The 27,450-nt window shown below is 42.6% G+C and overlaps 4 protein-coding genes across 4 annotated transcripts; 2 read left to right on the forward strand and 2 right to left on the reverse strand.

The window, feature by feature from the left end:
* Window positions 1-1,329: 1,329 nt before the first annotated feature.
* On the reverse strand, window positions 1,330-8,591 carry ldlrap1a (low density lipoprotein receptor adaptor protein 1a). The gene is made up of 9 exons (XM_068747264.1): window positions 8,528-8,591; window positions 6,265-6,407; window positions 5,488-5,600; window positions 5,222-5,336; window positions 4,519-4,591; window positions 4,228-4,323; window positions 3,731-3,837; window positions 3,450-3,484; window positions 1,330-2,122 (listed from the first exon to the last, which is right to left on the reverse strand). The coding sequence occupies exons 1-9, from the start codon at window positions 8,589-8,591 to the stop codon at window positions 2,026-2,028; spliced, it is 843 nt and encodes a 280-aa protein (XP_068603365.1). The 3' UTR covers window positions 1,330-2,025.
* Window positions 8,592-11,257: 2,666 nt separating this feature from the next.
* On the reverse strand, window positions 11,258-17,294 carry maco1a (macoilin 1a). Its single transcript, XM_068747178.1, has 11 exons — window positions 17,215-17,294; window positions 15,391-15,532; window positions 14,933-15,059; window positions 14,696-14,819; window positions 14,368-14,546; window positions 13,471-14,005; window positions 13,203-13,361; window positions 12,768-12,950; window positions 12,483-12,603; window positions 12,004-12,178; window positions 11,258-11,460 (listed from the first exon to the last, which is right to left on the reverse strand). The coding sequence occupies exons 1-11, from the start codon at window positions 17,292-17,294 to the stop codon at window positions 11,258-11,260; spliced, it is 2,028 nt and encodes a 675-aa protein (XP_068603279.1).
* A 220-nt stretch (window positions 17,295-17,514) lies between these two features.
* On the forward strand, window positions 17,515-20,242 carry srfbp1 (serum response factor binding protein 1). The gene is made up of 3 exons (XM_068747347.1): window positions 17,515-17,588; window positions 17,931-18,497; window positions 18,582-20,242. Exons 2-3 carry the CDS (start codon window positions 17,931-17,933, stop codon window positions 19,758-19,760), a joined length of 1,746 nt encoding a protein of 581 aa, XP_068603448.1. The 5' UTR covers window positions 17,515-17,588; the 3' UTR covers window positions 19,761-20,242.
* A 904-nt stretch (window positions 20,243-21,146) lies between these two features.
* On the forward strand, window positions 21,147-24,695 carry e2f3 (E2F transcription factor 3). Its single transcript, XM_068747579.1, has 7 exons — window positions 21,147-21,268; window positions 21,384-21,436; window positions 21,739-21,976; window positions 22,934-23,108; window positions 23,202-23,375; window positions 23,554-23,701; window positions 23,882-24,695. The coding sequence occupies exons 1-7, from the start codon at window positions 21,147-21,149 to the stop codon at window positions 23,983-23,985; spliced, it is 1,014 nt and encodes a 337-aa protein (XP_068603680.1). The 3' UTR covers window positions 23,986-24,695.
* Window positions 24,696-27,450: the final 2,755 nt, after the last annotated feature.

Here is a 27,450-nt window from a genome sequence, read left to right on the forward strand (position 1 = left end):
TTCACGCATAGTGAAAAATATAGGGCCATTTACTTATGGTAAATATTTGTACTTTGTGTCAGAGCAAATAACCAAGAAGCATGGAGTCAGTGTTTTATGTACAATCATGAGTCCCGTGTTTGAAACATTTCGACGTCCATGGGATGAAAACCTTTTCATGAGGGCTAGCATGTCTCTGCTATTGTTCATACCCATGGTATCTATACTATTTCTATGAAAATATAGACGTAATTATGTATTAACATGAGAAATAAATAAAATATTTTCAATGCACCATTTGTATGTCCTTTTTTTGTGGTTTTTAACTCCTTTCTTTCAGTTAGAGAAATTCCATTCGTTCTTTTCATGATGGGAAAATCCTGAAACAGCTCGTAGACCACACTGGACTCATCTCTGTCGTTGACACACTTCAACAACCTCCAGACAAAAAGGCAAAGCCAGGCTCTCTTTCCTTCTCTCACGCTGCCAGGCAAACCCTGGCCAAGACGACAATACGAAAGGAAAACCACAACATTCATATTTCACTGCTTTTATGTCTTGAATAAATTACCCTTTAATGTCACTTATCGACATTAGTGCCTGCTACTTAGCTGTGTGTGTGTGTGTGTGTACCCATTGCATCTGTTCCATCCTGGCTTGTACCTCAATGTGCATCCGTTCACCAAACGCACAGAGACAGCGCATCGGAGCTCCCTTTGAGGAAAGGCTGTTAAATAATGCAGGTGGTTAAGTGAGCTAGTCGGGACGAATTGTTAAACAGCCTCTGCTTCACTGAGCCAGAAACTGCTGGATGAAGGAAGGGGGGGGGGGGGGGGGTCTGCACTTACCACCCCCCCCCCTCCTGGAGTTCTGTTCATACACATTGGTCAAACAAGGCAAGGAAAGGCAGAATCTCTACTGTGCTCTTCTCTCAGCATGTCATCAGTGCTTCCTCTTTATGACGGCCTCTCAGAGCTAATGAAGTTGCATTTATTGATCTATAGTGTCACTTAGAATATAGGACAACAGCACGGGGAATGGGGGGGGGGGGGGGTCAGATGCCTATGTCATTGTCTGGCAGCGGGGAGCGTATGACCGTCTAGGTCTGCAGCTGAAGATGTGACCAGCATCAAAGAGTGATCCTGACTCAAACAGAGTTTGAGCTGCTCTGGGAGGATTTCACTTGGTTGGCTAATGCAGGGCTGCCCCCTGCTGCTGGGAATGACAAGCTGCACCTACTATTCAGACCCCAGAGCAATCAACACAACCCGAAAGTCATTCCTCCTGTAGTCACACCCGGTATGTGAACGCCGTCATATCCTCAATAAATGTATCAAAAACAATTTCTCATTCAATCCTACATTTATTTCTGTGTCATGTAATGTTGGATGTGAAATGGAAATCTGCAACACATTTGGGCTTCCGTGAAAACGGCATTGTTGCACTGCACTGCAGTGAAACGAAAGCCTGCAACAACTTGTTTTGTTTGAACCACCGAGTCCTTATAAATGCAGTACATCGATTTTTAGATATAAAACAACCTTCAGTTTACGTCCAGTGTGATGGAACACGGTCACACATCAGCTAGTTCAACTAAGACGCAGTCTGGCTGATTGTCCTGCCGTTATTTAGGTCTGTTGATACAGGTCTGCACATCTGTCTGAGCTAAATCCTCGTCGAGTCTTCATCAATGAAAAGAACAAACAAAAACATCAACTATAAATTAGAATTAAACACACATACAAAAATACTGATTGTAATGCCAAAACTACTGAAACAAACAAACAAAAAACTGACATCAATATATCTCGATGAGCACGAGTCTGAAACATTGCGCTGCTTTGGCATGTTTCCACATGATGAGTGCAACAACACGCCGGAGAAGCCCAACAATCACATTTCTATGCAAAAGTTTTTATGGATTTAGTGCAGCTTCCTCGTGAAGACACGGGAATATACAACGGCAGCCTTCCTTGTCCTAGTTGTTGTCGTTTCTCAGCAGTATCAAGCTGATCAAAAAGCCATGGGCATCATCCCCAAATGGGCTCAGGCCATTGGGAGCGTTGCCATTGGTTCTGTGTTCCAGTCCTGGGGCGTCACCCCAATGTCCAGGACCTGGGGGTTAGTACGCGACACTGCCAGGCTGAGGAGGGATGAGAAAAAGTTTAATGATGAATTATTAAAAAAAAAAAGAAAATGCTCAATTTATTTTTCAAATGAGGCTAATGTTATGATTTTTTGTTATGTCACAACAGACATCAAACCCCAATGACAACAGGGGCTAGTCTGAAGTGGCAGAAGTCCATGTGCTCCTACTGAAGATGCAGATCTGTAATAAAATGCAACGCCTAATGAATGTTACCGAAACAGAAGTGAATGCTTCCACGCAATTTTGTCGGTAGTTATGTAGCATACAAAAATGTTGACATGTCTAATGCAAACTTTCCACAGAGAAAGAGTGGCAGAAAAGGTCAACACTACATCTTGGATGGGGAAAAGCTGGGGCTGAATATAGACATTATGAAATTAAAACACAAATGTCAAATTGGTTAACTAGTTCGCAATAAAAATCCCATCGACTGGTTACTTTCAGTGGACTCGAGGCATAATGGAGCTTCATTATGGTTGAAGTTTAGGAGACACAGGAATGCTCAATCTCTACCAAAGGCCTCAGGTCGGCTGTAAAGCGCCTTTTTGTCTCACACGAAGCTCGGGTTGAGGTCCACAGGATTACTTCCAGGCATTGCGCTCATTTAAGCGGTGGGATAACTGCTTTGACTTTCCATTCTGATGCTCCACGGTTACAAGTTACAAAGAAACTGCACAGCCAGGTATTCAGCGCGTCATGGTCTGATTCAGTCCAATTATTAACAAATACCATCAAGAAAAGGAGGCAGAAGCCTCTTGTGATAAGGTGACCATGAAATATTCGCCTTAACTGATTATACTTTGAAAATCAGTTTCTCCTTACGAACCCTGTCAACAAATTCTGGAAGGAAATAAATAAAAAGGCACCGGAAGCTAATCTACACACACGCACACTAGTGACTAACGCCAACGGCCTGTCAACAGCTGTATTGGGTTTAGCAATGATTGATTGGAACGGATTAAGGTTTAGTTAGTGATTAGGACTACTACACCAAGGCTTGCAACAGTCGACTGTGGGACTCAACTTTACCTGGACATGAACCATAGCTATCCAGAGAACAGCTGGAGACACAAATACACAAAAGGTTGGGGACAAGTTGCGCTGTCAAATGATCTCCAAGTGTCTATATAGATTCTCCTTACTGTGTAGATGATGATACGAGTGTATTTATATTCTGTAGTACACATTATTAACTGAAGGCAATGCTGAACTACTGTCTGCTGAGGATTTGACAGGGCAGCGTTCTTTTATTTTAACAAGCAAGAGAGAGAATCAACTAGGATTAGTTTTACATTTGTAACTATTCAGACAAATCTCTCACCTGGAGAAGGCTTCGTCCAAATCTTCATCTTTTACCTAGATGAAAAAGGAATCTGGGCTTTAAAAAAATAATTAAGGAAATGTGCTTTCAGACAAGTTGCTTTGGATGCAAATATATCTGAAGTTTTCAAACCATGTGATTTTCTTAAGATTACTAAAATAAATTCTCCCAGGATCTGCCGACAGCAAATCAAACTGAAGCACAGATGACTTGAGAGATACGGAATGTCAAATAGAAAATGGACATCAAGACAGAACAGCAGAAAGAGAAGAGGATCCTACCCAGCCAGGGTTGTTATTGTTCTCAGAGGGCCTGGGGGTGTCCAGCCGAGTCCCCTCCACATTCACACCGTCCTCCAAGTCCAGTAACACGTCAGTGGCAACACCTACTGCAGGGCAGATGGGACAATCCATTGATGCTTTATGCAGACCTGTGCCAATGCAAGGCAGCGTTTCCTCCCCACCAGGTATAACGATTGGAAAGAAGGACTGATCGACAGCAGGGGCACCATTAGCATCCTCCCCGTTGGATTAAGGTCCAGATGGGTGGCGGCAGGTGCCTTAGAGACATGTCATCAACCTTTGTTGATCAACCATCTTTTGCTTTGGGGGAGCATGTAGCTGGGAACACTCCAGCAGAGCTAATCAGAATAGATAATACAGGATATTTGCCAGGCCATAGGACACTCCGCGTCTGGATTAATATTTTTACAAAATGGCCAAGGTGAAGTGTATGAAAAAGGGTTGAAAGCAGGACAACGTGCCATCCCGAGTCTTACCCGTCCCCTTCAGGCTCCCCGAGCTGTTGGACGTGTCTGAATGGACGCTGCCGCCGGCGTCTCCTGCCGAGCCAGACTTCGCTCTTTGCCCTTTCTCTAAAAGTGAGACAAACACAAAAGACACAACACAAGCTGACAAACTCGTCCACTGCAGGCCAGGCGTCTTCCTTCTAGTGGCATTATGGTTGATTCAATGCAAACACAAGCGGTGCCTGTTCCCCCATATAGACAAGTGCTTGGCTGTGTTTGCGTGCTTTATTAAAAGACGTGGCGGGTCAAGTGCAGGTTTACCTTCTTTAGCGACTTGCCACAGTTCGAATGCAACAGAGAATGCCTGGGCTACAGTCAGAGCCACTGCCTGAGCCTGCAGAAGAGCAGGAACCGATTCGTTACCGAGCGCATTGGCGTTAAAATCAACTCCACTGACAGTCGGCCGAGTATTTACGATAATAGGAAGAATGTTTAGAGGCAGACATATTTAACAGACCGCCTCCACTTCTGTTGCCGATTAAATTAAAAACCAGCTTTTCAAGTTAATAAGGAACAAAATGAGAGTTATTGATTCCCTAATACACAAACTATGTCAACAAATGTGCAGATGAACCAAGGGATGTGCTTTTAAAGCCACAGAGTACGAAAGAGGGCAACAAAAAAAAGGTACATTTAACTCTGGGATGATGCCATGCAAATCAAAACCCATCTGTCTATAAATGAATACAACACATACTGAAGTACATATTATGTGTCTTTTTAAGTTGTTATTTTGCATCTGTGGAGTAATTTATTTTTATTTTATTGGTATTGTCGATGATTTATGTACTAAGGACTTTCGACGGAAACAAGACCGCAATGGCTTTTTTGAAATGCTCCTCTTAGACAGGATGCGTGGCTGTACTTGTACTGTAATACATACTACTGTTTGACTGTACTTTTACCCTAACATTCTATCTAATAAATATATTCATCATCAAGTGAAACCACGACAAAAACTCACCGCTTTCCTCTTGGAGCACAGGAAGGCGTGGCACTCCAGGGTCCCATTGAGGGTGCTTTGAGCAATATAAGCGAACACTTTCTCGTGCAGTTTGTCCACAGTGCAGTAGGATATTCTGCAGGTCAGGGTTAGAGAGACAGCTTAAAAGAGTTTAAAAGACATACACGACACAGAAAGGGCCGTTGTGACTTTAGCAGGTTTAGAAGCTCGGCAGCACCATTAACTGGAGATTCCTCTGAAAAACCTGCGCGCCGCCGTTTACGTGCCTGTATATGGAAACGCTTTCCACCAGCTTATTGGTCAAGTGGTCATGCAGGACGACTCCCTGAGGGGAGACCTTCAGAGAAACCTTCTGAGGCTTTTTCCCGCTGGCTTTAGCCTGTTAGAAAATGAAAACAAAAGGCATGTTAGTCTGTGGAACCATGGGATCAGGTCCCATTTGTACATGCACACTTGAGATGTGTGTGTGTGTGTGTATATATATATATATATATATATATATATATGAAATCTCAAGGAAAATAAATGCAGCTGAACTCACTTCATCAAACTGATCCACTTGCATTAAGATGAACATTTTAAATCATATGTTCAGTGTGTTTCCCCGTTAGCCAATTTGCAAATAAAAAGAATCAAAGATCCCAGATTATACTATTTTTTTCCCCACAAACTAACGCAGTTCTCGGAGACTGGTATGAAATATCTGTGACAGTCTTTGGTCAAAATAGCAAACAGATGCTGCAGGACACCGTCACTCTTTCCTGTCTCAAACAGCTCTGTCAGAAAAGCCTCTCAAAACGAAACCAAACGCACGTGCACGCACACGCATGTTCCAACAACGTGACATAACATGAACGAGGATTTCTGCACAGGATTGACTGGATGGCTTATTTAGCTGCTTTTGGTTTGATAATGGTGTCATCCAAGAGGTGTGTGAAGTATTTATGTCAAATAGAAAATGTAATAGGAAGAGTCAAAGCAGTAATCTGATTGGATGACAACAGCAGTGTGACTGACATCGTTATCGTGGCTCCCGCTCTCACCGTGGCAACAATCCTCTTTATTGCAGCAGCTGCTATGTCCTCCCCCTTGGGCTGGTCCACTAGCGTCATGCCGAGGTGACGGAGGTTAAACGTCATGCCCTCTACGATGGTCTCCCGTATGTCGGTCCAGTTCTCTGGAAGCTCTGGAAAGAAACATTTCCAGGTGGAAAAAAAAACCTTGCTATTCCAATTAATCATATTAAAAACACAGAAGTTATACACACACACACACACGTTAACGTTGCAGAGTTTTAGAAACGAGAGGAAACGTAAACCTATTTTGAACTTCAATTTGAGCCTTTTTATTTTAAGTCTGCCTGAAGTGCAAAATCAAAGCGAGGAAATTAGGTTCTCTCGTTGAAAGCAAGCATTCCAGCACAAAAACAAAAAAAACTTGTCATTTTAAAATGAAAGAGTTCGGAGTGTGTACATGGACTCTGTCGTACTGTGATAAGAGGGAATTGTGGGCTTCCGTTTTTAAAAGGAACTTAACGGATCGCATTCAAACGCGGCCCGAGACGTCTCTCTCTACAAAACACATTGAGACGTTTCTCTCTACAAAACACATTGAGACTTCTATTTAAAGAGCGTTTCCAGGGCGGCACGCTGAACAGGCCGCCGAACGAGAACAAGGAGGGTAAAAACTGGAACTGCTGAAGGAACGGCTGCCATCTCCTGTGGCTTCTTATCGGGGTTTGCTTGGTGCCGGCTGGCGCCGACCCTCCGGCTGTGTTTACAAAGACTTCCTCTGAGAAAGACATGAGGGGAGGTAAGGGAACAGGAAACATCACCATTACCTCGAAATGCATACCACGTCTTCACCGGTTGTTATGACAACCCCACAGCTTTCACGTGAACTAAGGAACGCAAACCTCCCGATGGTACCAGAAGAGGACCAAGGCCCCGAATGAAGCCAGAACTCTTCATCTGCAGGGAACTTTGAAAGCCCACAATTAAAAAGGGCAATCAAAATGGAAGCAAACTGTGGTGGTGCTCTTGGCTCTGTTATCGGACGACTGGCTTTATTGTGAAAAACAATGACCGGTATTTCCTGCCAAGGGAAACGTGATGGAGTGGTGAACTCTGCTGCCATATAGTAAAGAGGATTCTGGCTTTGGATCCAGTTCTGGGACCTTTTTTAACAACCTCAGCTGTTAAATCGAAACCAGCCACATTACACAATTAAAGGAGAGAAGTGGAAAAAACCAAAAAACACTAGATATCCATTAAAACTGCCTTTGACAGAAGAATAAACATCATGGACCAAGAACAGAATTCCAGGTTATACATTTTAGAAAATTCCTCACGAAAGAAAAGTGAGTTCCAACTGGTAAAGTTAGAGATCAACCGTGAGCAGCGTTACTGCAGGTACCAGGCACCACACAGTGAAAGAATGCAGAGAGCTTTCTGATCCGAGGTCAGCAGCAGCAACGAGAGGAAACAGCTGTGTGGCCTGAGCCCCAGTGAAACCAGGGGACTCGGTTGGAAACACAAGTCGAGCTCACCGTCTGCTGGTCTTCAGATTATTCACAAGGGGTTTTCCCGAGGGCGGCGGAGTACATGTAGAAATAAGTACCGGAGTAATGTCCAACCATCATTCCTTGTTGCGGGAAAGATGGCATCTCAAATTCCAAAAACAAGGAAATATTTACCGGTAAGAGGCCATGTTGAACTCAAGCTAAAGATTCGCACCTAAACCGGACTTTGAGAAAAGACAAAATCACTGTTCAGTAAATTCTAGCAGTGACCCCCCCACACCCCATGCACTTCCTCTGGTGGTGCAGATGGAAACAAGTTAATATCCTTGAAGCCTCGGCTTACTCACGGATAAAGGATTCTGCAGTAAAATAATGTGAGAAAGCTACAAAAAATAACATTTAAATATGCATTTAATATTCCTTTTTTTATTACGCATAAACAACGAGTTCTCTTGAGAGTAAGTGTTTACGAATAAAGTGCTGATATCTAAAATACTCACTGAATTCCGCAGAATGACTGGTAATAACTTCATTAATCAGATTTGTCTTTTTATGATTAAAAAAAAAAAAGTTACCTCTTGCCCAAATATGAGAAGAAAAAACAAAACAATGTTACTAAGTGTAACAAGTGTTTTGTCCTTTGTCCACAAATGAGACGCGCATTACTAAGTTTAAAAAGTTATCAATCTTTGTCTTCATATCAATAACATGAACGTAAATTGGTCACAGCAAAGCAAAAGTGAACTCCAACCTTCAAAAGCGCAACTTCTACCATCATTTCTTACTTCTGTGTCTTCCGGCACTCGGGCTCCGGATGATAGCTCTCCCTGCCGACCTCAGGACATCCATGTCGGCGTGCTGCGGAGCCAACAGCCGGTAAAGTTCGCCGCTGGGTCTTCGGGGATGTCGCTGACCGGACTGCTGATGGGGAGGACGGGACTCGTGGTGCCTTCACGGGCGTCAGAAATCCCGGCATTAACGAGGTTGGCGCACGTGAATGTGCTTAACGCAGAATTAGTGATAGGTTTATGCAAATGAGGCATTAGGGGGCGTTGATGATCATGAGGTGTGTGTGTGTGGAAAGACATCTCGATATTTAAAGCTATTTTGATGAAGGATCTTGGGCAAGAAAGTGATTCAATTTTGAGTTGGATCCGGGAACAGCTGAATAACTATACAGTAGTACTAATATTATAGTATATTATACAGCACCGTATATATATATATATATATATATGTTGTCTTCTCGTCTGTAAACTTTGTCAGGGGCCTCACTCAAGAACTATTCAATACTTTAAAAATTGTGCTAATTGTTTTTGGTTTGGTGTTCTCATGTTTTTGCGGTACAGGCTGCGCAAAGTAAAATGAATGTATTAATGTTCATTGTTTTAGATGTTTTAGATATAGGATGTCAACAGGATGTTAGTTTCGTGCAGATTCTGGAGGGCAATAAGCCAAATAAAATGACACGCATGAGTTGTTGAGAACAAGAGAATACATACAGCCTAAAAAAGTAGAAAATATTGCAATGTAGACATATTTTTAACAATTTAATTTGTCCTCTGAAATTAATTTTTCATACTAAAACATCCCAAATATCATCGACCGCATTAGCGCCATCGTGTGGTTGTATCTGGGTAGAACGTCAGGCAGGAAAAGTAGCCACAGCTGAGCTTGCATTGCCGCCAGCAACACTTTCTTTAATTAGTGATGGCCAAAGTGAAAAGTGTGACACAGCCACCCTCACTTTAGGTAAAGAAAAGAATGGGAACAATGGAAATATAAAACAAAGCACTTTTTAACCTTCTCTTCCTTCTACACAAACTTGTAAAAGTAAGTGGAGAGTTGATTTCACAACACCAAAGTGAATCACTAAAAAAACAAACAAACAAAAAAACGTTTTTCCAGGTAGGCAACATGACAGCACAACATGGTCAAAATGCTTCCGGGGAAACCTTTTCCCAACACAACACATTCACAGAATCCTTCTTCTGAATAAAGACGGGGAATATCAAGAACGCGTGTCACTCAACAAAAGTCTTTAACAAATAAATAAACATGGAATAAATCAGTCAACTCACCAGCTGCCGCTTCCTCAGAATCGGCGCGGAGTCGCGTAAACACCATATGAATATGTTTAAATGACAAGAAGGGTTAAATGAAATGAAATAACAGCACTCTTCTTCAAACGGTATGCTAGCTACGCTACACTGATCAAAGTCTGGATGAAAACCGAACATCAACACTTGGCACTTCAGAACAGAAAGGAAGTAAACAAAGAAAACATTCCTCAGTATGTTAATGTACATTGTTGTAAACAACTAAATGCCGACTCTGGGGCACGAGACAATCGGTTTGGTTGGCGTTTGGCACACCGAGACTGTGAACCATGTCCAGTGTTACTTTTTTCCCTTTCTGCGTGTAATATTGAGCTGGATCTGCTGAGATATTAAAGACTGAATGTGTCCTCAGTGACATTTCTTTGTCTCTGAATACTGAATTGAAAGAATTAATTGTTGAAGGAAAATCAGGCAGAGCAAAGCCAGAGAAAGAACCCTAGCATGGGGGGGGGGCTTGATGCGTTTAGATATGGTTCTCTATGGTTTTTGCATCTTAAAAAGACAAAATGCAAGGCACTGTAAAATCTGCAAATAATGGCAACCACTGGTTACCTCGACATCATTAAATTCAGAGAAGCGTGTGGCCGAGCGGGTTCGAAATTGGTCCAGAGGGAGAGGAAAGAACTCTGCAGCAAACAGGTGAGCGTTAATATGACATTTTGGCAGTGCCGGGTTGAATCCTGAATTATTATTTTTTTATGACAGTTTCTGCTTCTGCTAAACTGACCTAATATGTTCAAGGCTTGACTATTCCAGCCGACAGAACAAATTGTATTGGAATCTTTGAAGAAAACAGAAAACATTTATCTCCAATTTCATTACTTTTCTCATAACAGAAACGAAACATTACAAAACAATCACTGATTTAAGTTGAGTGAGAGACAAAACATGAATCGTTTTACATTCATGCATCTCTCATTGGGCCTCACAAGCGTGATTTAGACAATAATCTGAACTGGATACATGTCTTATGGCTCTATGTAAATCTTCAAGATAAATACAATTGTATTTAAAATTAAAAGTCCAAATTGAAAAGGGGATTTCTGAAAATATAGGAACGACATCAAGCGATGTGCGATGACCCTTCCGGAGACGTTTGGCCCGAAACATTGTGTGTTCCTTTCTCCTCATTTGAACACATCGTACCGTCTATATTGAACTAAATCCAAGAACTCAACAGAAAATCTTTGCACACAACCCCCGTGAAAATAAAAATCCTCGTAACAGAACCAAAAAATAGGAGCCGAATACACGTACGTATGGACGGATTGTGTCTCATTGTGTGGTAACAGAGTGCAAAACCTCTCAGGGGCTGGTAAACTCACAAATATCATAAAAATGATAGAGCGAGAGAGAGAGGCAAAGTTCTGTCTGACAAAAGTGTGGGTGTCACAGTCACTTATTGAGTGGCTGATAGACTGAGGCGTTGGGGTCCAGGGAGGAGGGACTATTGTCCATGAACTTGGAAGAGTAGTGCGGGGTTACGGTGTTGAGGTTGCCGCCGTCTGACGAGTAGGACAGGCTGGGCATCACTGCCATCACCTCTGCTATCTTCTGTTTCAGTTCTGCAATCTCCTGTTCCCTCTGGTGGATCTGACCTGGATGGGGACGAAGGACAAGGGATCAACTGAATGTCCTGCAAGTCCTTAATTTAATGCCACGGATCCGTGGCGCTGAAAGCAGCTAGAGGAGCATGCAGCAACCCATAATAACAACGAGAACTACACGCCGACAGCCTGCAGCGATTGGTTGAAGTGGTCGGTTCAGGAGCGACGTTAGAAACAGTTTAAAGGTCGGCTTGGTGAGGGTTTAGTCACTGTTTCTTTGACCCGTCTATTTTAAGAGTCATTCTTCGATAACTTCCAGATGACAAAGACAAAAAAAAAAAGTACATTTCAATCCCATCATGACACGTTTTAATTCCCGGCCAATGTTCGCACTGTAAATCCAAAAGTTTAAACACCAATGCTGTATCGGGCACTTTTAAACAGCTGTAAGGTACAATTTCATCTACTGTTCACGAGATAATTTAACCTCTTACAAAGGAAGGAGTTTAAAAAAAAAAAGCTCAGTTAATGATAATGTCCACCATTATTTTTTGGATTAAGTAGCAGCTGCCAAATCCCTGGTGTCCCAGGTACCTTGTGCTATCTCCAGCTGCCTTTTGGCGTCCCCCAGAGCAGAGAACAGGTCCAGTTTGATCCTGGTCTCAGCACTCAGGCTGTTCTCCAGGTGCTGGGTCTTCTCCTGCATGGCTGACAACGCTGACATCAGCACTTCCGTGTCCTTCTCATTCTCTTTATACTTCCTCAGCTCCTGTAGACAACATGGCAACAAGATTGTTCAGTATAAGATTGTGCAACATTTAATTTATTTATTTTTGCTCACACTTGCTGTAAATTATCACAAGCAACTCATTAAAAGCAATAAATGAGATAAATGGATCCGGCGCTCGACAGGCTCAGGGGGTGTATTTGTTTAATCGCATCAATTAGTCATTAATAAGGAACGGTTATCCACATTTACATTCACAGCATTTAATTGTGTGTGTTCAGTTCACTTTAATAACATGAGACGCAATCATTTAAGCAGCTGCGTAATCAGAAAGTGAACTTCTCACCTGGCACTTGCACTCCATGTCCCTAATTTGCTCTTCCTTAAGTTTCATATCCATGCTGAGCTTCTTGCACTCCGTCTCCAGCTCTCGGATGCGACCACGCAGAGAGTCCGTGGACTCCACCCTGTTGGACAGGAGAGGACAGACGGCATTGCAGAGTTCAGTCCTAGAGTGGACTTGAGCTTCGGCTTCTTATCACACCACTTTGTTTTTTTTTTCCCATCGGCTTTCTTACAAGTTTTTTAAATGACACAATAGCTGTTTAAAATACTTTAAGGGAGCGGGCACCTAGTCGCAGCAGCTAACGCTACAGCTCTGGCAGCAGTGGCCTCCTCCATCTTCTTCCTCTTCCTCTCCTCTGCCAGCTGCTTCTCAGCCAGGGCGCGGGCCTCCTGCTCGGCCTTTAGCCTCTTCTCCAGCTGGGAGATGGTCTGCTTATCTTTCTGCTTGGCCTGGATGGCACTATGGAGCCTAAATGTGGAGGAGAACATAAGAATAGGTGTACCAAGTGATAAACTTACTATCAGTTTACTACTTCAGAACATTTGCAGGGATCAGGTTTTCACTGTTTCTGAGACGTCTAGTACCTTACTCCTGTTTTTCACGGCTGACGCCGCCACACGGTCCTTAACAAATCCTCTACCTACCTCAACACACTGTCAAGCAAGCGACCTTTACTCTGCCCTGTATGGCCGCTGTCAGAGCTACGGCACGAGAACGCACTTGTTCTGCAGCAGCTCGTTGTCCTGGCGAAGCTGGCCGAGCTCCGAGCGGAGGCTGCGGTCCTGGCTGCTCATCGAGGAAAGCTGACTCCGCAGCTCGGACTCCAGCTGTCTGTTCGCCTGGAGATCTGCCTTCAGACGCTTCACGTCCTGTTCCAGCCTTTCAAGGGTCAAAAGGTCGTCAAGATACAACAACAAAAAACCAACAACAGACAAACGGGAACTGGTATTTGAGACAGCGGGATGGTGTGTGTGTGTGTGTGTCTCACCGTACGAGAGCGTCCGGCTTTCCCAGCTGATTGTTGGGGATACAGTTCTCCACTGGGTCCTTCTGGCCTTTCCCCACCCCCTTCTGCTTCTTTTCATTCTTATTGGCTGAGGAACCTTGCGGTACGCTGCCATTTGAAGAACTGTGATTCCGTGGAGACGAGTTGGAAACGCTGCTGCCCCCATTTTTGTAGATCTTCCCTGACCCCCCCATTTCGTCTTTAGAAGCAGAGTGTGTGTTGCTATTGGTGTGAGTAGCATCTCCTGCCAGGTCGTTATTCAGTCTCTTCGCCCCGGTGTAGTTCTCTATGTACTCTGTCTCCTGCAGTTTGGAGTCCAGTGTGTGTGTAATACTGTTGTTATTGATGCCAACTGCGTTTTGCTTTTTGCCCTCACGCTCTTTTCCAGTGCCGTCCTTCCCTTTCTCCCGGTACTCCAGTTCTGGTAGCGTGACTGTGGCACCTTTCTTACCAGGGGGTGCTCCGTTTTGGGTTATCACTGAGGGTTCTACCTCAGAGATCCCTTTGGCTAAAGCAACTGGAAGAGAGAGAATGCAGAGACAGTATCAGAAGATGCCTAAAAACAAAGTGGCGAGAATAAACCAAATGGAAACGCAAACTGGGCTCGTATCGGACTGTAAGCATAGAGTGAACTTTTGTGAGCGGCTGAAACAGGTCAAATCTATCAGGCGACTCATAAACTGACATTTTTCTATTCTACTTCTACTACAAAAGAGTCAGAAATACTCTTGGTGGTATTTTCACATCAATCCTGTTTGGATATGACCATCATATTTCTTCCTTCTTCGTGTGTGACTTGATTGACCAGTTCACTCTCCTTTTTTTTTTTTGGCTTAGTCCATCAATTGTGTTTTCATTTAGCAGTAAGAGTTGTCTCACCCTCTTCTGCCTCCCTCTCCTGTCTCTGCAGCATCTGCTGCTCTGGAGGTAACGCCTGCTGTAGAAGCTGCATGTAAAACTCGTTCTCCTTCTGCACCTCCTTCTGTTTCCTCAGTCGCATCTTGTAGCTAACGTAGCTCTTAAAGCCGAAACCCAGAGTCACCACAGGATAGCCGATGCTGGTGAGGTGAAGAGGATAAACAAGTGTCCAATACAAATTGAAGGATTTGCGTTTCATGAATTGATATCATTTATCATGGGGCTCACAAAATAAATATTAACTTCTAGGCCACCGATAAAAAAATAAAAACTCTCCGAAGGCTATTACCAGTGAGCAGCAAAGGGTCGACACAGGTCTACGTGAAAGTTCTTCAGATCTTTGAAACGTATGGCGGCTTCAATGTACACAAACAGGATCCACAGTGATACAGTTGGTAGACATACACCCCTCTCTGCATGTAAATAAGACAAAAAAAAAGGGGGGGGGGGGACTTTTGAAGAAACTTGGCAGCTGTAATTCTCTCTGAAATTAAAGTGGCATTGGCGAGCAGAGAGAATCACTGACCTGTGTGCCAGACATACTGGACCCATACGTAGGTGCTGGCAGCGAAAAACAGCCATTGGACAGGGATGAAGAGGAGGCAGATGATGTCTGATGTAAACGCCACGCATACGAAGAAGACAGAGAAAGCCTACGTGCAGGAGACAACAAACAGATAAGCTGTTACAATAGTGCAGAATCGCAGTGTGTTCCGTGTGGAGAGACGTACTTACACATATTCATCAATACAGACACACTTACCATCACCAAAAGAGAAAAAAATAAAAAAAACATCACCAGCTTTCAAGTCAAGTTTAAAGTGGAGCTTAGCTACCTCCATTATATTTGAGTATTCTGCTAGGAGTAGGAGTATTCCTACCATAAAGGCTAATACCAGCGTATATTTGACATATTGATCCAAATGCTTTGCATAGGTGGAAAAGCACGAGTCGTATATCAACAAAAAATATATATGCTCTTACCAGTCCCTGATATCTGAAGGAGTCATAGACACTGCGAATGAAAAGCCAGAAGGGCCACAGGTATTCAAACCTGAACTCCAGGACAAAGTCGGCCAGTAGAACCAATACCCACACCACCAGGAACTTCAGGTACAGGAATGTACTGTATATGGGAAAAGAAAATATACAAGCAGACAGCAGTCAGAGAGCAATAATCTCCACCACAGGCAGCTCAGTTTCGTCACGTTGTACATACTAAGTGTCTTTTTAATTTATTGTTATTTTGCATCAAAGAAGTAATTTATTTTTATTTGTATTGTTAAATGTCGATGATTTATGTACTAAAGACTTTCAATGGAAACAAGACCGCAAGGGCTTTTTCTAAATGCTCCTCAGACAGGATGTTTGACTGTACTTGTACTGTAATACATACTACTGTTTGACTGTACTTGTACTCTAACATTCTATCTAATAAATATATTCATCATCATCATCATTATACCATTCCATCTAAAAGAAATAGATCCATTATAGCATGGCCCTCGTAATATGACTCCCTGACTATGAAAACTTCCCACTCGGATTTGGAATCAAACTATTGTTTTTATTAATTTGAGAGTTTATATATATATATATATATATATATATATATATATATATAAAAACAGGATTCACAATTTTTGAAGCAACAATTCTGGGGTGAACCAGCCACTCTCATGTCCTCCCTCACTACGTCCATGTCTCTTCTCCTGGGTCGACCTCTATCCCTGTTGCCTGGCAGTTCCTTCCTCAGCATCCTTCTGCAGATATAGTCCCTGTCTCTCCTCTGGACATGTCCAAACCATCAAAGTCTGTCCTCTCTGACCTTATCTCCAAAACGTCTAACCTTCACGGTCCCTCTTATCGTCTCATTTCTAATCTTATCCAACCTGGTGGACTCCCAAGGAGAACTTCAGCATCTTCATCCGCTGTCTTTGTTATGAAACGAAGTTGACCATGTACTGAATGTATATAGTACACGGTCAAATATATAGTACACGGTCAAATGCCACAACAAGCATTCGTCTTAACAATTACCGTAAAACAACAGAATCTCCTGAATCCACCTCAAATCTTTAGATGTCCAAAAAAAAAAAAGGAAAAAAAAAATCCTGTGAATTATAGCGTACATAATATAATAAAAATGGAGAATAAATATTCAAACAAGTGACAGAACAGGGTCCAGAGAGACACAGAGTATGTGTCATGTCCGGACATGTTTCCATCTTTATCTTTTCTTTCTCTGTCATAAATCCATCTATTGGAATGCGTACACAGTTTATGCACTTTATGAAACTTGTGCACGCTTTTAGCTTTAATCCCAGTTAGACCGGATTAATCTTGTGGCCATTCTATTACCGGCGCGTTTGAACCTTTGCCAGACAAAGGACAGATGAGACCTCCGTCAGAGAAACAAGGGGCTTCGGGACACTGCCGCTACCATCTAGCCATGCCTTGATAATCCTCACAAGTTCAGTCTATTATCGCTTTAGATGACACAGATTTACACAAAACGCAGGTGCGATATGCCCGCGAAGTGTCGCGGCCGCCATTCATTTAAATTTAACGAGCCAGTCAGCGACATGTCCTTTGCAAGATAATCACACAAGTAACATTTAGGCCTATGATTTTCAACAACGCGCGGTTATGCCAAGTTAGCTCTTCTGTAGCTAGAAAGCTAAATGTGCTTCAATGCGAACGTAGAAGAGGCTGGTAGCCTCGTCTTGACATATGCAGAGAAGCGCCATTGTTACACAATAACGTCCCTCCAGCCCCCCTTTTTTTTTTTTTTTTTTTTTTTTGTACCTGCTATATATACCCTCGGTGATTCGGTTCCGTTTTAACGGCCGTCGGAGTTTGCTGCAGTCCGCATTGCGCCGCTTCATCCTCCCCCCGTTGAGTCACTCGAGCTATCAGTCTGGTAAACGGAACTGGAAATGTCATTCGCTCGTCCATAGATTCAGACTTCTTCAATTATCCACCATTGTTGTTGTTTTATGCACATGAAACAAAGAAATAAATAAAAACAGGCAAGCGGAAGGACCTCCCCTTTACACGACGGGCTGCGTCAATTTACGTACGGCTGACGTCATGACGCCGTTGCGTGAAAAAACATGGCTGCTCGCAGTGAGTCGGGACGTTTCTCTCAGTTTTAAGTATTTTCTGTTAATTTCAAGACAGTAAGTACGATAACAACGGTTTGATGGTTTTTATTGTAGTTTACAAGTAATTGTCTGTTACGTCAGCGCTAGCTGTACATTCAATTTGTCTGATTTTACATGCCGGTAAAAAAAATCCATGCTGACTCCACGTTTGTATTGTAGTATTGGAGAGAAATGAGTGCTACGCATCTTTACGGTCTCAGTGGAAATATATGTCGTCTCCACTCTTCGTAGTTTAACTTTTAAAAAGAGCTTCGTTCTATTGTACAAGTGTATTTTCGTGTATTTCGCTTTTTCTGGTTGTTGCCAATGAAAACAAGTGTAGCCAGTTAACGATCTCAATTTATTTATTTTTAACAGATGATCTCTATGGATAACAAAAAAGAAAACGTGAAGCTATCTGCTGAGGAATGGGAAAAGGAAGAATCTTTCCAGAAAGAGGTTGGAGAAGACAACGATGCTAGCGATGAGGAAGAGGAAGAGTCTTTCCAGAAAGAGGTTGGAGAAGACAACGGTGCTAGCGATGAGGAAGAGGAAGAATCTTTCCAGAAAGAGGTTGGAGAAGACAACGATGCTGGCGATGGTGAAGAGGTTGATACAGATACTGAAGAACAGGAAGGTAGAGATGATCATGAGAAGAGAGACAAATCCGTGCCATGGATTGCAGACAAAATTGAGGAAAGTATAAAATTGTCCGTTCAACCCAAAGTGAAAAAGAATTCTGAAGACCTAAACCTCAACAATGAGGTGGTTAGAATGAGGAAAGAGGTGAAAAGGGTGAGGGTTTTGATCATTAGGAAGTTGGTACGACGGTGCGGCGCCCTGAAGAAGAAGAAAGGCCAAGAGACGGGAATAGAGAGAAATCAGAGGAGAGCTGCCAGATTGGTGGAGGAGATTCATGCTCTGAAGTCACTCTCACCAGACCTGGTAGGTTTTGTTGAAATAATAATTAAATAAAAGTTAACGATTGATGATGATTTCATAATTTATTACTTTTTTCCCTGCTATCAGGTGACCAAAAGTGCCTTGCAAAAGAATTTCAACTTTGAGCAAGTGTGTAAAAACCCCAAGTCCACTATTTCTGACCGGGCTTTATCACGCATCGCCACCCACCCTCAGTTCAAGAAGAAGATTGAGGACATCAAGGCTGCTGTGAAAACCTTCAAAGAGGAACGGATGAAAGGTGGAGGGCAGACGGGAAAGGAAAAGGTGCAAAATAAAGCTGGCAAGGTCATCCCACAACCTCCAGGTGGTAAACATGAAGAAGAAAAGACTGAAAAAGTAGGGGTGAAAAAGATCATCACTGAGAACAAGGGATGGGATGGTGTCGATAAAGACAGTACAGCTGCAACTTCTACTACACCTGAAATGAAAACAAAGAAAGCAAGTAATTCGGCTGATAAGGTTGGTCCTATTCGAGTAATGTCAGAGTCCAAGAATGTAAAACCAGCAATCTATAATGAAGGAAAAGACATTGTAAAAAGTAAATCGGAAGCCTCCACTGTAAAGTCTGCACCTGAAGGGATTGAGAAAAAGAAAGAGGTGGAAGAGAGCGATTTGGAGTCATCGGATGAGGAGGATAAAAAAGAGTACTTCGATGACAGCACAGAGGAACGTTTTCATAAGCAGTCCTCCCATTCTGAGGAAAGTGATGATGACTTCTTTATTGGTAAAATCAACAAATTCAAGAAGAAGAAGAAGCAGAGAAGTGCAGAGGGGGAGAAGAGCCACGAAGTAAAGATGGACACAAGAGATGATGAAGTTGAGTCCAGGCAGAAATCGAAAGCAACCTCTTTTGAGTCTGTTTTTTGCCCTTCTCTCGCTGCATCGAAGCCTGGTTCAGACAGAGGAAGAAGTGGGGATAGGTTTAGAGGCAGAGGGAAACCAAGGGGTGGTAGCGGTCCGAGAGATTATAGTAAACAGTCCAAGTTTATTAAGCAGGAAACGGAAAGAAATTCATGCTCTAGTTTCACCAAGTCAGAGTTTCCAGGAAGAGGCTTTCACTCTGTCGGCGGAGGGAGGGGGCGAGGCAGAGGTGCTGTTTCAAGGCAAAGGGATCACATGGGTGGAGGATCGGCAACAAAGCAGGCACTGCATCCATCGTGGGAGGCCAGTAAAAAAAGGAAGGAGCAGCAAGGACAAATCCTGGCCTTCCAGGGAAAGAAGATTAAGTTTGATGATGATGACTAGATAGGAGATGTTTATTGATGCTGCGTACATGGCTTTGTTTGACTGTTGCATGTCCCGTTTAGGTAAATCTTGTTTGCTTGAACAATAGTAAGTGTACAGTTTATCAGGTTTTCTGGTGGACACAGATTCCCGGTGGCTATGTCAATAGCTAAATGGCTTTTCCATCAATACAGTTGATAAAGATAATAAAAAAAAACGGAGGATTTTATACAAAGCACAAGTAAAATGTTATAAAAAGATCTTTAAGTGTGATTGAATTAAATTCCCTCAAGTTATTTTAGTCTAACCTACTTTTCTCTAGAATGTGATACGCTTTCCATGTATTGCCACACATCTCAATTTTGAATAGAAGAAATTGATGTGTAACGACTCAGATGATTATTGATTACTTTTTGTAGCAAGTGTTAAACCAAGTTGGCATTTTGTTTTTTATCTATGTACTTTCCTTTACAGTCAAGCCTTTATGCATTTTATGATATTAAAAGATATTTAAAAAATCCTTAACTGCTTATTAAGAAAATAAGGGGAGGGGGGGGGGTTAGCTTCCTTGTGTACTGGAAACATGCAGGGAGCAGAGGGAGAAAAAAACTAGTCGATAATGTTTTGCCACCTGTGATGAGGCTGAAGGTCTGGGCTTCATCGAACATTCCAGAAGGACAGTGATTCTATTTATGTTTCGGGGTTCGATGAAGCCTTTCCATTTGAGGTAAATGGACTATTCCCATGACGAATGTGCCACGGTTCCGTAAAACACGCCCATATGTTTTAGTAAACCAATCATGATGCTTGACGTCATCTCTCGGCGACACGTTCGTGTGTACATTTTCCGAGGGAAATCGCCTCCTGAAACAGCAAGCCCAGTGGCGCTTCCATTAGCGCCTTTATACAACAGCAAAAGAAATATATAAAAAAAAATAATCCCCGATGGTGAAACGTTGCAGTCACGGCTTGTGTAACAGCGACGACCGGTACCCCGAACGACTGGAAGGAGGTGTCTGCTTCATTCCCTTCCCTAAACCGACGAACGACTATGAGAAATGTCTGCGCTGGATCAAACTTTGTGGAAGACCACACGACCGGTTGAATCCATCAAACATTAACGGAAACAAATATGTCTGCACTAAAGTAATGTTCTCCATCGCAGCAGAATAGACTGTAATTTGATGTGCAGCTACTGTACGGCTGCTCCGCGCGGAACGACAATTGCGTTGATTCATTGTATTCAAAAAAAAATATTTCAGTCTAATTCCTTGATAGAAAGCTTCAAAAAAATGTTATCTGAACTCCCAAACGGTGAAATGTGTAACATGTAATTAGCTATATATATTATATATATATATATATGATTGACTGATGATTTTCTTTCTTCAGCACTTTGTAAATAACATGCCGAGTGAGGAGTCTCCAGATCCCTTACCTGCTGATCCCTTCTGTAAAACGCTCGTCACCCGCAAGGCCCCGATGAAGAGGAAGATCCCGGAACGAGATGTTGCAGCTCCTCAGCAAAAGTTAGTTTATGTAAATCTTGGCATGCATATATATATATATGAGTGAGCATTTACACGTGTACAGTATATAAAAAACATGAAACCCACAGTTAAATTTTGTATTTGAATCTTTCAGTGCCGACACCGAGACGAGAAACACCGAGGTAGAGGATGCCGCTACTGCAGCAGGTGAGACGAAGCCTTCCGGTGGAACTCTGGCTGCTGCAATATGTAAATGATCCAAACAGCTCACACTTATGTACATAATGTTCATGAAATGAAATAAAATAATGTCCAAGACACTACAGTAGATTGCAGTCAGTGTTTAAAAAGTTGAGATTTACTCCTTATTTCGTGTGAATCTGGTTCGGTTCATCTCGTTTTATGCTTCCCTCCTTTAAATGAAATGCTGATCTCCTTGACAGACGCCTGGATTTTCAGAACCTTTCCTAAAGTCTCTTCTCCAAACTGTTTCTGCCCATTTTTCCCAGCCGATAAACCCGACTCCCTGCACACGCCCAAGGACACGAGGACGCGCTACGACACCTCTCTGGTTTTACTGACGCAGAAGTTTGCGGAGCTGGTGAATCGTAGTGCCGACGGGGTAATGGAGCTAAATGACATTGCTTCGGCGCTCCAAGTCCGTAAGAGACGTGTCTACGATGTCACTAATGTCCTGGAGGGAATCCATCTTCTCGTGAAGCCGTCTAAAAACCACATTAAGTGGCTGTAAGTACAAGCTTATCAAACGGTAAATGTGTGTGTGTGCATTTTGGAAAGGAGCTGAATTGGATTTGTTTGTCTGTAATAAGGTAATAGTTCTTAAGATTTTTCTTTAACTAGATCAGGGGTGGGCAAACTTTTTGACTCGCGGGCCACAATAGGTTCTAAAATTTGACAGAGGGGCCGAACCAAGAACAGATGGAAGGAGTATTTGTGTGAGCTAATATAAATGACACATGAAAGCTATTGCATTAAAGGATTTGGCCTTTTACAGGCAGCATTACAGGGAAAAGGTCAAATGAATGAGGTTTAATTAGAATACAATTTTATTTAATTATATCATTTGGACAAGTTTGGCGGGCCGGATTAAAAAGACCAACGGGCCGCATATGGCCCCCGGGCCTGGGTTTGCCCATGTCTGAACTAGATGCTTATCCTGGGTTTTATGCAAGCAACGGATCTCAAACTATTTGGGACAGGAGCGACACAATTGGTGTAATGGTCAAAAGCCACAGAATTGGATTTTTTACCTTTTGATCCCCACAGGCGAAAAATGCTTATTGATATCATGGCTGAATGTGAAAGGGGAATCCTGGAAAGACTTGGTCATTCACAAAACACAAGCTACTTTGTTCAAATTTGCATGGGCACAAAGAGTTCAAAAAGGAATTTAAGAATTTCAACAATTACAGACCATAATATTAAATGTTTCAGAGAATCTGAAGAGAAATCTACTTTTAGGTGGCAAGGACAAAAAAAAACAAGATCATACAGGCTATGACCTTAAACTTTATATTTTCCTTGATGGGAGAAATGAGTGTATCTGGAAAAGCCCACCAAACTGTGACCAACACCAAAGAATAAAGCATTTTCTTATTTAGAATGTTGTGTAACCTAGTTACTGGTCACATAGTGGTCCCCGTGTTGCTGTAAAAACGTGTGTGTGTGTGTGTGTCCGCATAGAGGCAGTAATTGGTCTGAAAAAAATGCTCAGGATCTGGGGGATCTCATCCAGGCGGAGAAGCACCTGGATGAGCTGATCGAAAGCTGCGTGTTGCAGATTTACCAGATGTATGAAGACCAGCACAGTCTCAAATATCCTTTTGATCGTGATTTCACTTCAACAGATTCCGATATTGTCACCATAATATTCATGTGAAAATATTGATTATGGGGTGGGAAGGTCCGATCAAAGACGTGGGATCCATTAATTAGCCTCTCTTGGTGTGAGATCGATCATTGCGTGCATTCTTGCTGCATACAAACACATTCCCTAACCTTGATGACCACATTTGCCTATGTGACTTACGACGACGTCCAAAGTATCCCTAGCTTTAAAGATCAGGCTGTGATGGTGATCAAAGCCCCCGTTGAGACAGAACTGGAGGTGCCGCACCCGACAGAGGTACAATGAAATTCAACGTCATTGTGTAATTGCATCTTTCAGTCTAATGAAGCTCAACTCATTATGACTTGAAACCCGAGTAAAAGGATAAATGGCGGATAACTGCTTTGTCTTTACTGGTGCAACAATGGCTCTGTGTGTGTGAATATATGTAATAAAGACTTCTGCTGATTCTCAGAGCCTCCAGGTTCATCTCCGCAGCACAACCGGGCCCATTGAGGTGTTTGTTTGTTCCGATGGCCCAACCAAAATGAACAGCCGCTCCAGCTCGTCCACCGATGCAAATCTCTCTGCCCCTCTTTTGTCCAACTCGTCGCATCCCAAAGGTGAGTCCTGCAGAAATACTTCGGACCCTTCCCAAGGAGTCGCTGTCTTGTCTTTCTTGCACCTCACTACTCCATAAAAACTAGAGAATGTAAAAATGTCATATTTTTGCAATGTAATGCCGTTCAGCATGTCAAACATGTCGACTCGTGTTTTCTCATCCGCACTCTTTCCTCTTCCAGACGATCCCAAACATCCTTTTACAATCACTACCTCCAGCCTGATGGTCAAGTTGACCCAACACACACTTCCAGCTCCACCCATCACGCCCGCCTCTTCACAATAGATCAGCAGAGCTTAGTCACCCTCTCTCGCACCCCTGGACTTTTTCTGTTGATGTGCAGGGGTACCCCCAAAGCCTGGCTGATAAGGACTTCACTGACCTCTTCTCCCAATTGGCCCATGGAAATACAGTCGTTTCGGAGACAGTGTCCATCTACCCACAGTAAGGAGAGCAAGAAGACATTGACATCCTCTGAAGTTTCAACTCGGATCTAATTATTGACCATTAATCTCAGGACAGCCTTGTCGTTGTGGTCTTGACAGACATCATGGATGACATTTTGTATATTTGTCGTAATTTAGCATGATGACTTTAACATCCATTTAGCCTTAATGAAAAGCACTGTTGTTGGCAGTACTACAAGGGATGCAATAATTTGATTGCTTTCAATAAAGATCTATAGTCCGGGTGTCTAATGATGCTGGGTATTGATCAGATATTGGAGGCTGGGAATCACTATTGTTCTGAAGGCTACATTGAATATGCAAAATGTATCAATTAATTTGCTTTTTTTTATTGTTAAACTAATTAATATCGTAAATTGCATTAATATAATGCATTAATTCATCCGTAGGAGTCAACGAGATCTGCGTATAGCCCAGGCCTGTGTTCATGTAGTAAATACTTTGGCTCCCTCTTGTGGAAAACGAATATAAATGATTCTGATATGTCCACAATCGTCATAGCTATGTGGTACCCGTGACTGTTTTGTAATGTGTTAATTGTAAATAAATAAAAAAAGTTATTAACAGTTGTATTTTTTATTCTTTTGAGTAACGATATGTGGCACAGAAATAGGATATCCAATCGGTTGTCAGGGTTCTCACCCACAACAATCCGTTTCACATTACACCCACCTTCATCTGTTTGTCATAAAGATATTTTAAATTATTCAACAAATTTTGATAACGAAGGATCAAACACTGGATTCATTTTTGACGCAGACCCAGATTCTCTTTCTGGAACATTGTGAGATCTTATATAAAAAAAACCTTTGCTCATGATGTTTCGCCACTATTTGATCTGGATTTGGTTCCTAATTTAAAATGGGAGATGAAAAGATCAATTTAATTTCTCTTGAAAGTGCTGACGATACATGCTAAAGCTGGTGTTACTTAGTTTGTTAGGATGAAGATCCCACCGCCATAGTTTGTGCGATGATGCAACAGTTGATCTCACTGTTACAAAATGCATCACTGTGATATTTGTTACAGGATTTATGAATGACACAGCCTGGAAAACATTTTAATGTTATGTAGATTTATATGGCAATGTTTTTTGGTGGATGTATGTGTTCTAACCGTTCTATAGTCAGAATGCAGACATTTGTTTGCCCGAATGTCAATTAATGATATAATGTGTGTTTTTTGTTTTTTTATGTGGAACTGAAATATTCTTCAGACAAGACTCGAATTGTCTGTCATTTCTTTTCCCTACAGCCACTTTTATGCTTTCCTTTATGCCTCTGCTGTGTAGAGTAGAACTGATCTTGCTTTTCTTTGTCTGAGCATCTGAGAAAAACACATCAGTCCTGTCAACACGATGATGTAATCCTTCGGGAGCCTGCTGCATCCAGACCTGCCCATAGGTGGCAGTGTTGCACCTCAGAAAAACCGCCTTCAAACCCAGTCAACCCTGAAAATGTGGCAAAACACTCTAAGTTCACGAAGAGTCACTGGATAGCTGCTATTATTGATTCATGTGTGTTTCTGTTTTTTGTCCTCTCTGCAACCACAAAGATTTGCACATGAACCCCCCCCCAAAGTGAATATCGAATTGGGGCATATCGATTCAGGCCTGAAGTCAACCTCCTCCCTTTCTCAAGAGGGGCTCTGTTAAGGATCAGTCAATATGACTGTCAATCAGCGAATCAATCTGTCAATGAAGTTTCATTTTGAGAGTGCTTTTCCGCGTCAACTCGTGAATGACGTACTGTGGAAGACCTTAAAACATCAGACACAATTCACAGATGGCGGGGCTTAAATGGGCCAAGATGGGAGCAAGAAGTCACCGATCAAGACGCTGTCCCCTCAGGGGTTTGGTGACGAGTTGGAGGAAGTGATGCCCACGCTGTAAGTGTGGGCTGATGGTCTTTTTCCAGGGGTGCCCTCATCCCGAAGTGCAGAGCTTGTTCCTTACACTGTACTGTCTTCCGCCACGGCGCTTTGTTTGACTGCTGTAATGCTCCGAGAGAAGAGAGAGTGAGAATGAAAATGAGAGAGGGTTAAAGAGGGAGAATAAAAAGCATGAGAGCGAGTGAGAGAGAGAGAGAGCATACTACTGGCCTCTCATTGGCTACTGGGAGCGCGGCGTCTTTTTGCGTAGTGCTTCTCCGAGCCAATCGGATGCCGTAGCAATATTTCGGGTTTATGAATGAAGTGAATAGTGAGAGAGCAGGACTGGAGTAGTAGGTTTTATTCAACACCCACAGCTTATGTGTGTAGAGTAAACCAAAAAGATAGGTGTTGCGCTGCTGTGCAACGTGACTCAGAGGGCCTCTGGGTAATGGTGAGAGATCAACAGATGACCAGGATGATGATACATGTGAAAAGCGCCTGCAGGCGTACCTCCGTCAGGAAGGAGGTGCTTTTCGACAATAATTCAGCACAAACCTGTTGACAGATCAGTGAGGACAGAAGAGAGACTTCTTCTGCTACACAAACAAGCAATGATGCCCTTCAGACAAAAACATCCAAGGTGGTCTGGTCCACACCTAAATGTCATGTTCTCTGATCACCATATCAACCTCCTGTTCAGGAAAGGTAATGTAGCCGGAAATCAGAGAAGATACGTCATATGGAAAAATGCTATTGTAAGAAGAAAAAAAAACACACACAAAAAACACATTTGTACAAATATAAATTTCCCCCAAACATTTTGTCTCAGTTTGTCTCACCCGCCTAGCAATTGTTGTTAACTCTAAAACATCCTGTTTGCTGTTTGCAAGATGTCCTAAATATAAGCAAACCACACCTGAAAGTGGCATCCATGCATCCTGGGACAGTCCTGGAGGTGTGATGATGATGTGAGGGATGACTCGCCAGAGTTGTTGGCAGATTCATCTACTCGGTGACAAAGCCGCATCCTGGAACACGTGGGCATTGGCAGGTTTATAATCTCTTCATCGTGGATTGTTTTCATCCACCGGGCACTTTGTTACTTAGTTTACATAAATAAATGCATTCAATTAAAAATTGCTACACTGCTAATCTAGCAAGCATGTTGGCATGGACACATGATGCACATATGAATTTATGATTTCCGTCTGTCCACATGGTCTTTTTGGGGCTTGTCTGCACAAAGGTTTGACCTCTTCACAGGAGGCTTTGGCATTAGGTGTTAATGCTAACGCTGCCATATTTATATTTAAGCTTTGCAAGGATCCCAAAAGTGAATATGCGAGGCACCAGATGATGCAGGAGTTGGCTGGGTCTAGCTTTGGTAAATGTGGAGTGGTTGGACATGTAA

This window comes from Brachionichthys hirsutus, chromosome 13 (assembly GCF_040956055.1).
Source record: "Brachionichthys hirsutus isolate HB-005 chromosome 13, CSIRO-AGI_Bhir_v1, whole genome shotgun sequence".
Classification (NCBI taxonomy): Eukaryota; Metazoa; Chordata; class Actinopteri; order Lophiiformes; family Brachionichthyidae; genus Brachionichthys; species Brachionichthys hirsutus.